Source organism: Thermothelomyces thermophilus, chromosome 4, assembly GCF_000226095.1.
Source record: "Thermothelomyces thermophilus ATCC 42464 chromosome 4, complete sequence".
NCBI classification, from domain to species: Eukaryota; Fungi; Ascomycota; class Sordariomycetes; order Sordariales; family Chaetomiaceae; genus Thermothelomyces; species Thermothelomyces thermophilus.
Window position 1 is genome coordinate 792,670 of NC_016475.1, and position 12,716 is coordinate 805,385.

General features: G+C 57.1%; 4 protein-coding genes across 4 annotated transcripts; 3 read left to right on the top strand and 1 right to left on the bottom strand.

The window, feature by feature from the left end:
* Positions 1–2,131: 2,131 nt before the first annotated feature.
* On the top strand, positions 2,132–5,181 carry MYCTH_2306020 (uncharacterized protein). Its single transcript, XM_003663776.1, has 3 exons — positions 2,132–2,343; positions 2,401–2,751; positions 2,831–5,181. Exons 1-3 carry the CDS (start codon positions 2,224–2,226, stop codon positions 5,051–5,053), a joined length of 2,694 nt encoding a protein of 897 aa, XP_003663824.1. The 5' UTR covers positions 2,132–2,223; the 3' UTR covers positions 5,054–5,181.
* A 1,968-nt stretch (positions 5,182–7,149) lies between these two features.
* Positions 7,150–8,674, top strand: MYCTH_2306025 (uncharacterized protein). Its single transcript, XM_003663777.1, has 3 exons — positions 7,150–7,739; positions 7,813–8,049; positions 8,127–8,674. Exons 1-3 carry the CDS (start codon positions 7,370–7,372, stop codon positions 8,351–8,353), a joined length of 834 nt encoding a protein of 277 aa, XP_003663825.1. The 5' UTR covers positions 7,150–7,369; the 3' UTR covers positions 8,354–8,674.
* Positions 8,675–9,306: 632 nt separating this feature from the next.
* Positions 9,307–10,534, top strand: MYCTH_2306027 (uncharacterized protein). The gene is made up of 2 exons (XM_003663778.1): positions 9,307–9,565; positions 9,727–10,534. Exons 1-2 carry the CDS (start codon positions 9,432–9,434, stop codon positions 10,061–10,063), a joined length of 471 nt encoding a protein of 156 aa, XP_003663826.1. The 5' UTR covers positions 9,307–9,431; the 3' UTR covers positions 10,064–10,534.
* A 1,355-nt stretch (positions 10,535–11,889) lies between these two features.
* MYCTH_16301 (uncharacterized protein) lies at positions 11,890–12,483 on the bottom strand (the record flags this gene model as incomplete). The annotated part of the gene is made up of 1 exon (XM_003663779.1): positions 11,890–12,483. A coding segment is annotated over one exon (594 nt), but the record flags the coding sequence as incomplete, so codon positions are not given.
* Positions 12,484–12,716: the final 233 nt, after the last annotated feature.

The following is a 12,716-nucleotide window of genomic DNA, read 5'->3' on the forward strand; positions in this document are numbered from 1 at the left end:
TCTGCTTTGCCGTTGTCTAGCGTTGTGGTGACGGCGCAGGAGCTTGGAGCCGTCGGAAACCGACGGGTTCGAGCTCAAGCGAATGTTCCAATCAGACGGCTACTGATTGGCTCAAAGCAACTTCGGCGCTTGTGATGCTTCTCCACATCTCGCACTCCAGAGCTCTTGGCTTCCATCTTGCCAGAAGCCACATCTGAAGCCACATCTGAACGTGTCGGAACCAAAACGGAGAACCGGCTCCCGTTAGGGAACCACGGCCAGGATGGTAGACTATAAGGGCGCCCAAACCCGGCCACAGAACGGAATGTCAAAAGTTTCGAACCAAGCTGATGCATCAAATCAATATGTTGACCAGGCATCAGGGTTTCGGCAGACTCTCCTTGAGATTGGAAGTTCTCTGCAACTGTCCAATGATAATGCTTCGAGTACGAGGTGTTATTATGGACACACTCAACCTACCAGCTTGTCGCCTTCAGCCAACACTCGAATACAGTACGACTACATACATAACATAACCGACGTGTGTAACTCTCCATCCTCACGAGCAACATGCCCGAGACGTCTACCAATATAACCTGGCCCACGCGGACGACGAACGGACGGCGATAGCCACTGTCGAACCGGTTCAACAGAGTAAATGCGCAGTACTTATTAGAGTAAATGCGCAGTACTTATTCGTGCTTGTATGTACTACATTAACCAGCAGCAACATCGGCAGGCCGACAATGTATTAGCTGCGGCTTGGGATTGGCGGAAGTGTCGAGCGTCGGCACCTTTTCGCCGAAAATTATTAGAAGCACGGCAGCCACTTTCCCGCCTGCAGGAAACCTCGCAACAGTTCCTGCCCGAGACATCTAGGCATGTTCATCAGTCGTACGAATTCACTTTCGTTATCCATTTCCTCTCAGCGATCTTTAACTCTTTGTGCTTACTCAGCTCCCAAGCCCAATGCCCCGGCGAAGCCTTGCACTGCTCACCAGGCAGATGGCGCCCTAACAAGCCATCACCACGCGCTGCTGATGTCGATCGTTCAGCCTGCACAGCAGGGGGGCAGCACCAGAGAGGGGCAATGCGAGGAGGGATCTGGCGAGGAAGGTGACATTCTTCTGCAGGAACCGCACCAACGCCTTTGCACCCCTGCAAGTCACCGGAAGCACGACAGCACACTACACAGTACAAGTAGGCATTGCGAGCAGTCCAGTCCGCTTTCCAGTCCTCCAGAGCGCCGTGAAAGGCAAGTTCAAGTAGTCATACTGAACGCATGCTCGTCGTCGGCATTCGCCCCGGTCCGGCTCGCTTAGCGGGAGACGGCGCGCTCGGCTAACGACAAGTATGGGAGGGCCCCGGCCATGAGATTTCGAGTTGCCTGAAATGGCTGACAACGCCGCCGCGGTCAAAGGACTAATAAATAAGTTGCGTGGTTGAGACTACACTACTAGTATGTACTGAGTATGCAGAAGCGGAGCTCAGAAGGCCGAACAAGACCGCAACGGTTCAACGAAGGATTTCGCGTCAGCGGTGCCAGGGCGAAGTACTCCGTACTCGGAGTACTGTGTAGTGTGCGCATGGAAGAGCAACACTCAAATTGTCGAGGGAATCGATGCCAAGCTCTGCCTGATTCGGATCATCCAAGTGCAGGGGTTGCGGCCAGCCGTCCGCTCATCGCATCATTGGGCGCCCGCATTGCTTTTCCGTCCAGAAGCAGCTGCTCTTCTTAGTAGGCAAGTCTCGTGGGCCACGGCTAGTGTACACAAATTAAGCGGCGCTTGGCGTGGAGTCCCGCTCCCTATGGGGTCGCATTTCATGGTTGCGACTTGGCCGACCTGCCTTGTCGAGCAAGGCGATCGAGGCTGTCGCCCAATCGGCGTCGCCAATTGCGCCGGCGATAAGAGCTTGGGTAAAGTCGGCCATGCACCTCTCTCCTTGGCGTCGCGGCTCGTGGGAATGCCCGAACATGGACGCCCCTGAACCCTCCCGATTCCCGTGGGACCGCAGTGGACGAGCTGAGAAGGCGCCCTCCGAGACATCGGCAAATATAAAGTGCCGTCATGGCGCCAGATCGGCCTTCGCGCGAGCTCTCGCCGATCCATCCCTCTTGGTACGGACCGCGGTCGGTGTTGAGTGCCGTTCTTTCATTCACCCGCCAACTGCGCAGGTCCTAGTCGCTCATTTTGCATATCCCATTCCCTTTGATTCGACGTCCACGGAGGGAGACATCCAGCCATGGTACGTCTCGACTGGGCTGCCGTGCTTCTGGCCGCCACGGCCGTTGCGAAGGCCGTCACCCCTCACACGCCGTCATTCGTTCCTGGAGCGTACATTGTCGAGTATGAGGAGGATCAGGTGAGTGATCATTACTGATGACGAGCCTCTACCCCGTCCGGTACTGACCCAGCTCAGGACTCCCATGCATTCGTCAACAAGCTGGGAGGCAAGGCGTCGCTCCGGAAGGACCTGCGCTTCAAGCTCTTCAAGGGCGCGTCTATCCAGTTCAAGGACACCGAGACTGCCGACCAGATGGTTGCCAAGGTGGCAGAAATGCCAAAGGTCAAAGCCGTCTATCCGGTCCGGCGCTATCCCGTCCCGAACCATGTTGTTCACTCCACGGGCAACGTGGCGGACGAAGTTCTGGTCAAGCGGCAGGCGGCCGGCAACGACACGTTCTCGACTCACTTGATGACGCAGGTGAACAAGTTCAGGGACGCGGGCATCACTGGAAAGGGCATCAAGATTGCCGTCATTGACACTGGTGTAAGTCGGACGGCACCGCGAGCAGGGCATTTCAGCGCGTACCGGACGTGCCACTGACGGGGAAGAAAAAAAAAAATAGATCGACTATCTCCATGAGGCGCTCGGCGGCTGCTTCGGGCCCGACTGTTTGGTCTCGTACGGCACGGACTTGGTCGGAGACGACTTCAACGGCTCCAACACCCCCAAGCCCGACCCCGACCCTATTGACAACTGCCAGGGCCACGGCACGCACGTCGCCGGCATCATTGCGGCGCAGACCAACAACCCGTTTGGCATCATTGGCGCCGCTACCGATGTCACCCTGGGCGCGTACCGCGTCTTTGGCTGCAACGGCGACACCCCCAACGACGTCCTGATTGCCGCCTACAACATGGCCTACGAAGCCGGCAGTGACATCATCACGGCCTCCATCGGTGGGCCCTCGGGATGGAGCGAGGACCCGTGGGCTGCCGTCGTCACGCGAATCGTCGAGAACGGTGTCCCTTGCGTGGTCTCCGCCGGCAACGACGGCGACGCGGGCATCTTCTACGCGTCCACTGCCGCCAACGGCAAGAAGGTTACCGCCATTGCGTCCGTCGACAACATCGTCACGCCCGCGCTGCTCAGCAACGCGTCGTACACGCTCAACGGCACGGATGATTTCTTTGGCTTCACGGCCGGAGACCCGGGTTCCTGGGACGATGTGAACCTGCCTCTCTGGGCCGTCAGCTTCGACACGACCGACCCTGCCAACGGATGCAATCCCTATCCCGACTCGACTCCGGACCTGTCTGGCTACATCGTCCTGATCCGCCGCGGTACTTGCACGTTCGTGGAGAAGGCTTCATATGCGGCGGCCAAGGGAGCCAAGTACGTCATGTTCTATAACAACGTGCAACAAGGGACCGTCACCGTGTCGGCAGCTGAGGCAAAGGGTATCGAGGGCGTGGCTATGGTGACGGCTCAGCAGGGCGAGGCGTGGGTTCGTGCTCTGGAGGCGGGGTCGGAGGTGGTTCTGCACATGAAGGACCCCCTGAAGGCGGGTAAGTTCCTCACTACGACGCCCAACACCGCTACGGGAGGTTTCATGAGCGACTACACCAGCTGGGGACCGACCTGGGAGGTCGAGGTGAAGCCCCAGTTCGGAACCCCCGGAGGCTCGATCCTGTCGACGTACCCCCGCGCTCTTGGTTCCTACGCCGTGCTCTCGGGAACCTCCATGGCGTGCCCCTTGGCCGCGGCCATCTACGCGCTCCTGATCAACACCAGGGGGACCAAGGACCCCAAGACGCTCGAGAACCTCATCTCGTCGACCGCGCGCCCGAACCTCTTCCGTCTGAACGGAGAGTCCCTCCCGCTCCTCGCGCCGGTGCCGCAACAGGGAGGCGGCATAGTCCAGGCGTGGGATGCGGCCCAGGCGACCACGCTCCTCAGCGTGTCGAGCCTCTCGTTCAACGACACGGACCACTTCAAGCCCGTGCAGACCTTCACCATCACCAACACGGGCAAGAAGGCCGTCACCTACTCGCTGAGCAACGTCGGTGCCGCGACGGCCTACACCTTTGCGGACGCGAAGTCGATTGAGCCGGCGCCGTTCCCGAACGAGCTGACGGCCGACTTCGCCTCCCTGACGTTCGTCCCCAAGCGCCTCACCATCCCCGCCGGCAAGCGCCAGACCGTCACCGTGATCGCGAAGCCTTCGGAGGGCGTGGACGCCAAGCGGCTCCCCGTCTACTCGGGCTACATCGCCATCAACGGGTCGGACAGCTCAGCCCTGTCTCTGCCGTACCTGGGCGTGGTGGGCAGCCTGCACTCGGCCGTCGTGCTCGACTCGAACGGCGCCCGGATCAGCCTCGCCAGCGACGACACCAATAAGCCCCTGCCGGCCAACACCAGCTTCGTGCTGCCGCCCGCCGGCTTCCCCAACGACACGTCGTACGCCAACAGCACCGACCTGCCCAAGCTGGTCGTCGACCTCGCCATGGGTTCGGCCCTGCTGCGGGCCGACGTCGTGCCGCTCTCCGGGGGCGCGGCGACGGCGACGGCGCGCCTCACGCGGACCGTCTTCGGCACGCGCACGATCGGGCAGCCGTACGGCCTCCCCGCGCGCTACAACCCGCGGGGCACGTTCGAGTACGCCTGGGACGGCAGGCTCGACGACGGCTCGTACGCGCCGGCGGGGCGGTACCGGTTCGCGGTCAAGGCGCTGCGCATCTTTGGCGACGCGAAGCGCGCGCGCGAGTACGACGCGGCCGAGACGGTCGAGTTCAACATCGAGTACCTGCCGGGTCCGTCGGCCAAGTTCAGGAGGAGGCTGTTTTAGGGAGGAAGAGAAACATGGGATGGATCGGGTTGGGGAGGGCGCGGGAGAGGAGAGGAAACACGGGCGGTAGGTATGTACATACAGAGTACACTACACTACTGACCGGGGAAGCAGGAAGGGCGAGAGGAGAGAAAGGAACCCGGTCGGGATGCGAAGGACGGGCAGTGACTCCTGGCGTGTGTCCGTGAAAGGAACACGACGAATAAATAAGGGGTGTGTATCTGTGGAGTTGAATAATTTCTAAACGGCAAATAACTAATTTGCACCAACATACACTACACACTCGAGCCGATGTTTTACGAAGTCCCCCATGGCGTGTTCTGGCGGTGTCTCCCTTTTGGAATGAAGGCTTTTTTTTGGTTTTGCTGATCTTGATGGATGCTTTTCAGGGGCATGCCCGCCTGGGCCACCGGGTGATCCCGCGACTGGAGGGGATGACCGCCACGTGAGATTGAGTCCCGTCTCTCCCGGCAAAGAGCGGTTTAGTTCCGTGGGCAACACATGCATCACACGCGTGTGCACAAATCTCTGCTTTTTCCGACTTTTGGCCGGTGTGAAGAAGGATCGACGCAAAGCCGGGTACATTACGCACTAAGCTAGCCAGGCCGATACGGAAGTTTCCAGCACGAGCGACCCCCGGAGCCTGAGCTCCCCGAAGCAGGCAATCAGATGTCCCCCCGTTCTCAGCACGGAGAAGGGCATGACGTCGACTCGTGCGGACAAGGAGGCCTGTTCAGGAGGCGCAATACACTACACTAGGCACAGCACAGCAGCAGCACCTTGATAGGCACGTCCCCGTCCCCATCATCGTTTGGTACGTGAAGTGGATAAAAATTGGAATGTGTGGCGTGAGACATTGCTAGAGCTAGTACGGCTTTACATAGTAATGCCGAGATCACGCATTAGGTCCTCAGTGGGCAGAGATGGCGGCGAATGTCGGCAATAGTTATCCCTCTTTCGACGCTGCGATAGGGCAGAAAGGCATTCGGATTTTCAGGTTTCTTTTTCTTTTTCTTTTTTTTCCTTAAATTTCTTTTCTTGTCTCCGTTTTCGGTTTTGACATCGCTGTCAGCTGCATAACTAATGCAAGGGCGCACTAGTGTACCGCGTCCACTAGCGTTCTGCGGAGTAGAAGCGCTGTGTGCGTGTGTGTGTGTGTGCGTGTGCGCGTGCACGCCTCTGGGAAAAGCGCCGAGCCGTTGCCGTGTGGAGCACCTGGTTCCTGCATCCGTTCTGTCGATCATGATAGGAATATGGCAAACATCCCTACACACTAGTGATCGTTGTCGTGTTTGTTTGGCCCGACTGAACGGTTGGCGGTATGCGCACCTCAGGTTGAACTATTGGTGGTGCTTTGACCCTTGACCAACAAACTGGAGCCCCAGCATTACGGAGTAGCCAGGGGTGTTGGCAGCGGCATTTGCCATGCCAAGCTCTCCACTAAAGCAAGGCTCAAGCTCCCGACACCGCCCAACGCTTGCATAATCGCCCGCTAACTTAGCAGGGCCAGGAGGAACTGTCGGCCCCTTTGATGCACGCTCTCCTCATCTCCCCGCCAGCGCGAGCTGTTGATGTTTTAGTTGAACCTCCACGAGGCATGGGCATGCGGGGAGAAGGGGGAAGATAAAAATAGGGAGAAACAGTGGCCACGCGATCAAGAGTTTCGCGGATCTGTTTGTCTTGTCTCTGTTTCTGCATCCCAACTGCTCGTGCCGATGCAGGGACCAAAACACACACTCCTTCACGCAAGGCGCGCACTGCCTTGCCGAGCCCAGCCCAACGGTGCTATACACTACTATGTACTCTAGTGGAGTAGCCAGCTTTCCGCTTCTAGGCATAGGGCTGGCGATCATCCGGATTTGAGGGAACATGCCGGAGGCTATTGGGATCTGCGAGCAACACCATGCCCTGATACTGAGAGGAGATAGGTCATCCCGGCCGACTTCGAGGGGGGTTCGTCGCAGGCTGTTCTCCTAGTGTATTGAAGCTTTTGACAAGGAAGCCTCCGCCGCTTCGCATCCCGGCTCCGGACTGGCGGAGATGGGATAGCCGCCTATCACCACCCAAACAGCTTTCGTCTGGTCGCATTAGGTAGATCAGGGGAAGAACCGCCCCAGGCGAGATTGAGCTCTTGCTGGAGAACGAGTATTAATACGGCAACGACCTGCCCTTGGGACCTGCTGTTTCCCTCTCCTCTCCATCATTCTGGACACCAACTCAGCGAGTTCTTTACTCCGTTCCCTCTCTAATAACTACCCAGTTAATCAGACCTTAGTCACTCTTTTTTTCAATTCTTAATCTCTACAAACCTTCACAATGAAGTTCCTCAGCACCGCGCTCGCCGCCGTCATGGCTGGTTCTGCCATGGCCGCTCCGGTCCTCGAGAACACCACTTCCTGCCCCTGCAACAACGGCGGCGACGACGGCTACGACGTCGACGCCCCTACCGTCGACCTCCCGACCGCTTACAGCACCACCGCGGTCACCATCAGCACCGCCACCACCGTCGCCACCACCGTCGCCACCACGGTCCCCATCTCCCTCAACACCTCGGTGCCCGTCCCCAACGGTGATGACGGCGCCGACGTCGACGTCGACACTGCCGACGTCGTCGTTGTCGTCAAGACCGTCGTCGCGACCGTCGTGGACGTCGAGGCCAAGGTCAAGGGCCACCTCGACCTGATCGGTAAGCCAACCCAGCCAGACCAAAGGAACGAAAGGGAGTGATTTGATTTTAATGCTGACTGCCCCTTGAACAGCCCAGATCTGCGCTGGCGCCGACATCGACGCCCAGGCCCTCCTCAAGGTTCTCGTCGATCTCAAGGTCGACCTCCAGGTCCTCCTTGACCTCGTTCCCAAGCTCAACGGTCTCGTCATCGACGCCAACGCCCTTGTTGCCGCCGACGTCCAGGTTATCCTCGACCTCGTTGTCCGCGTTGAGGCCCTCATCGCCGAGATCCAGACGGTTCTGGCCGGTCTCGCCAAGCTCAAGGCCGGTAAGCATTCCCTGCCGGAAGCTGTCCACCATTCCCAGCTAGTGTGGCACCGAATTGGTACTGATCTGAAAATGTAGAAATCCTTGCTGTGATCGGTGTCGAGCTGCACGCCTGCCTGGACCTGGTCGTCTCCATCGTCGGACCCGTCGTCAACTTCGCCCTCGCCGTCGTTGCTAAGCTCAGCGCCATTGTCGAGCTCAAGGTCCTCGTCGGCCAGGTCTCGGCCGTCGTCGGCAAGCTCAACGCCCACATCAGCGCCCTCCTTCACGTTCTCGGCCCCGTCTTCAAGCTCCTCCACCTCTAAGTGAGAGGCAAAGCCGAAAACCAAAAGCAGGGGGAAGGTGGTCGATCTTTCGAGGCATTCTAGCTGAGCATCCCCCGGGGGGGCGTGTGCGAAGCGGAAGTGCATGAGCAAAAGGGGTTTCGTGTTATACTTCTACTGTACCTAGTTAATGTATAATTCTAAAACCGACCCCTGTGCATGGCTGTAGTTTTGTGAGCTGTCCTGGTGCAATGAGAATTATCGAATGTATTAATCATGTGAACTTCGAACATCCTTATGTTTGAAATCAATACCGTGAAAACCCAGCTTCGGACGGATAGGGATTGTATTATTAGTTTTCGAACTTCTGGATTCGCATTTCGGTTTTGATTCCTTGATCTAAGCTTGTCTTCTCTATTACCATGGGAGTTGACACGATCGGAGGACATTTCGACTTGCTCCCATCTCACCAACAAGCCTCTCCCCCTGCCCAACACCCTAGTGGCCCTTCAGCTCGTTGCGTTGTTTGCCCCTCGCTTGTAAGCTGAGTACCTTTCACTGTGGGGGTGAGTGGAAGAGAGAGGTTTCCACAGCTTCGTTCGCCACACCAATCCACGCTTCTTCCGCGTCTTACCTGGCCAGGTACGAATACGCGGCTTTGGACTAAAAATAGTCAAGGCTATCTCCCCCCCAGCTCAAACGCAATCTCCACCGCAGAAGGCGCGGACTTTCTGCTTCAGCGTCATTGGAGGTGGCGTCTGGCGACTGATTCGAACAGAGAGGCTTTCGAACTCTATGAGATGGAACACCACGAATTTGAGCCCACCAAGACCCCAATGTTTGGCAGTCACGCGGCGTAATATCATGCCGTCAAACCCGAGCAATGCTGATCCCGCATTGGCCGTCTGAATACGAGGCACGCTGAGCAACCCACGTAAGCATGCCACGCGACGGCCAGGGGGGAAAAAGTATAAGTGAGGAATGCACAACTCATCGCAAGCACTAAGATTCATATCATTCACAAAGACGGCTGAGTTCTCACCTCGGTTGTGGTTGTGAATACAGTAAACACAGGAGAATATCTGATCTGTCCTCTGTATACCTAGTTAAGCCCGCAGACATGAAGTTCTTCTCTTCCGTCGCCCTCTTCCTCGCCTCACTGGCAACGGCGAACCCCGTGAGCCATAACGGACCGGGTCCCTACCACATCTCTGAATTCTATGCGAGCAAAATTCACGACAGCGGCACCTGCATGTAAGTTTTCTGCCTTTATTTTGTTTAGATTACGTCCAGTTTTTATTTTTTTCCCAGAACTCCATCTACTCTAATTATACATCGCCTTAGCTACACAAGATTTTCTTTCTTTCACTGTTTCAGTATTATTTCATACTCACACACCCGTCCCCTCCACCCAGATACGACTTCGACGTGACCGCGCCGGGCCTCGACGGGGCCGTCCACTGCCACGCCTCCGTCGACGCGGGCTTCTCGGGCGCCACCTGGCTGGCCTACGTGTACGAGGGCGCGGGCAACTGCAACAACAGCGCCGTGACCTGGACCTTCTTCCAGCCCGCGTCCCCCGTGGGCAGCGACGCCCAGTTCAACGTCACCGTCAACGGGGTCAAGCGCCGCCGCATCATCCCCGGCTCCGACATCTCCGTCAACCTCAACAACGAGACGAACCCCTTCGACAACGATGTCTACTACTCGGGGCCGAGGGAGTTTGACATTACCGAGTCTGTGAATAATTAACGCACAACTTAGTCTCGGGATTTCGTGAAGCAAATCAGACCATTGCTGTTGAACGGGGATTACCTGATAATCCATAAATTGGACTCTCCGGGAGATTACCGTCGCACCATATGGGGAGCATCATATGGGAATTTCAAATTTGGGATGCATGTATGCCATCTTAGCCTCGTCTATGAAAGCATGAAAGAGAAGTCCCCGATGTTTTGTCGTCCTGCGCTAGCTCCAGTTGGTGCTTCCCTGGCCACGGATCAACTAGCCTACCAAGTCCTAATAACCAACCCACATAGGTACCTTCCTTGACGAGTATTATACCGTATTCACGGCGGATCGTGTTGAGAACCCCGGGGGGATCGAAAAAGGACAGCCAGGATTACCTGACATCTAGTGTTTGATTTTGAGGAGTATTGAAACGAGGTATTATATACCTTTCGCCCTTAGCTCTCTCAGACAGCAGTTAACTTTGGAGAAGAGCCTTGTCGTGGTCGCGAACAAGAGATGAAGAAAATGAAAATGTAAGTCTTGGGCTGCTGACCGCATGTCACGTTCTCGCAAAGCTCATAAAAAGGCCTGTCCTATGCGTTTGGGAGTGGATTGGTGCCCTCCGGACAGCCATGAACATCCTTGCGATGCAGCTGCCTCTTGTAGAAGGCCCGGTATGGGTATGGATCATTATAGAAGACGGCATCACACCGGTTGCAGTATTGGGAGACCTGTGATACGTATGCCACCACTGAGTCATTGTAACTCTCTAGCGAAGGAATGTTGACGCGGAACCGGTTCCTGTCCGCCTCTGGGTCCTTTGTGGCAATCATTGGCGTACAGCAGCCGCGAAAGCGTCGAGGACAGCCGTGGAGACTTTGAAACCGCGGAGGATGGTTATCGAACCTGGCATTATTAAACGCTGCTTGACCAGGCAGGATTCAAGAAGCGCAGGGAAACCGAGTGTTTTTCGTGATTCTCTCTTGAATGGGGTGTGTGTCCTTTAAAAGAGATCGCGTTCTCAGCACAGCATCTTGCGATTGGCTAATTAGGCAGCAGCAGGCAAACGGACAGGGGGTGGCATCTTGAGAATATCGATTTGCTGCGTGAAATCGCCTGGTCAGGAAGTGCGGGTCTCCCAAGAGACGGAAGAATTTCTTGAAGTGGTCTTGACTGATGATTTTATTTGAAGGTAACAGAGACTCTCTTTTCCCAGTCAGAATGTCCGAGGGGGATCCCAACGGGTATGATATCGTGAAGACTGAGTACGTATGTACAATTCTGTAGCCGAGCAACTAAAATCAAGACCACACATGTGCATGGAACTTCGGGCCTCTTCGGCAGCCGGGGATTCCCCGTGTGGGGCGAGGTGTCTTTCCAAATGCGTTCTCTCGTGTTCTCGTGTGCGTCGACGAATAGATACAGCTCATGATGATAGCAAATGTGGCGAGGAGGAAGCATGATAGTAATACCTCGCCTAGGCGTGGAAGCCTGTGGCAGTTGTACCGTGGTACCCTATGTGGCACCCTAGCCTGTGCCGCCGGAGGGACGAGAAGACGCCGCAGTGTGGGATACAGCGCCTCACGAAGGCCTGCGTCGACCCAACAACCCGGGCGTTGTAGCGAGACATCTGTTCCCCTTCAATTGCCTAAGCCATATCTCCTCTCGCAGGCAGGTCCTCCGACACGGAAAGAACATCCAACCGTACCCGAACCCGTCTGGTATTTGTTTCTTGCCCATTTCTTGATTGTTCACAGCAGAGCTGTCCCGACTAGAAGCATCACGACGGTGGCGGCAAACGCGCCGATTGGCAGGCTGCCGCTCCCAACCTTCGACGAAGGCGCTGCGCTCCCCGAAGTCGACTGCGAAGGGCTGCCAGCGGTTGAGGTAGGGGTATTGGTAGAACTGTCACCCAGGAGGGCGCTCAGGCTCGCGTCGTCGGTAAAGCTAATGCTCACGGAGGTTCCATTCGCACAAGAGCTGGGGACCTCGTCGGCGGCTCCCGAGACGAAGTTGACGGCGGCACATTGGAACAGCATGCCGTCCGGGGCCGCGCAGGCAATGCCAATGAAGCCCTTCTTGCCAGCCCACTCCTTTGGCGCCTTGACGGACGGCTCGCAGAAATCGCCGCGGCCGCTCTGCTGGACGATGGGGAACAGCTGGGTCCAGTTGCCGGCGGCCTTGTCGTCGAGGGTGCCCCGGATCAAGTAGTTGGCCTGAGGGTGGGCCAACAGCAAGCTCACGGCGTCGCCGTCGACGTGGAAATCGGTTGCTGTGTTTTTGCTCAGGTCCGGCACTCCACCGCCGCAAGGCCCGCTGCTCTCGAGACTCTCGTCCATCTTGTCGCCCTCGAGTGGGGTCGGTTGATTGAGCTCGAAGTGTGCGTTGGCTGCGGAGAGGAACAGCAGCCCGGCGGCGAGGAGGGAGCGTAGTGAAGCCATGGTAAGTCAAGTGTCGGGGAGGGAAGGATGGAACTGGAGTGTATGCGCGCTGGACCTGGTGATTACGTTGTTTGGGGGGGGGGGGGGGAGGAGGAGGGAGAGCCTAATTAATATGGTCGAGAAGAGAAAGAGGTCGGATCAATTGCAGTTAAAATTCGCCAGAAGTGAGCGGAGGAAGGCGACAGATGCTCGGGCGCACCCGTCTTTTAAGTATAAAGTACCCATCCCCAGGT

Excerpts from the sequence above, each read along its gene's own strand:
- MYCTH_2306020 (XM_003663776.1), top strand. The coding sequence starts at position 2,224 with ATGGTACGTCTCGACTGGGCTGCCGTGCTTCTGGCCGCCACGGCCGTT. Across the intron at positions 2,344-2,400 it reads TCGAGTATGAGGAGGATCAG|GACTCCCATGCATTCGTCAA; the intron begins GTGAGTGATCAT and ends GACCCAGCTCAG. Across the intron at positions 2,752-2,830 it reads TTGCCGTCATTGACACTGGT|ATCGACTATCTCCATGAGGC; the intron begins GTAAGTCGGACG and ends AAAAAAAAATAG.
- MYCTH_2306025 (XM_003663777.1), top strand. The coding sequence starts at position 7,370 with ATGAAGTTCCTCAGCACCGCGCTCGCCGCCGTCATGGCTGGTTCTGCC. Across the intron at positions 7,740-7,812 it reads GGGCCACCTCGACCTGATCG|CCCAGATCTGCGCTGGCGCC; the intron begins GTAAGCCAACCC and ends CCCCTTGAACAG. Across the intron at positions 8,050-8,126 it reads TCTCGCCAAGCTCAAGGCCG|AAATCCTTGCTGTGATCGGT; the intron begins GTAAGCATTCCC and ends CTGAAAATGTAG.
- MYCTH_2306027 (XM_003663778.1), top strand. The coding sequence starts at position 9,432 with ATGAAGTTCTTCTCTTCCGTCGCCCTCTTCCTCGCCTCACTGGCAACG. Across the intron at positions 9,566-9,726 it reads CACGACAGCGGCACCTGCAT|ATACGACTTCGACGTGACCG; the intron begins GTAAGTTTTCTG and ends CCCTCCACCCAG.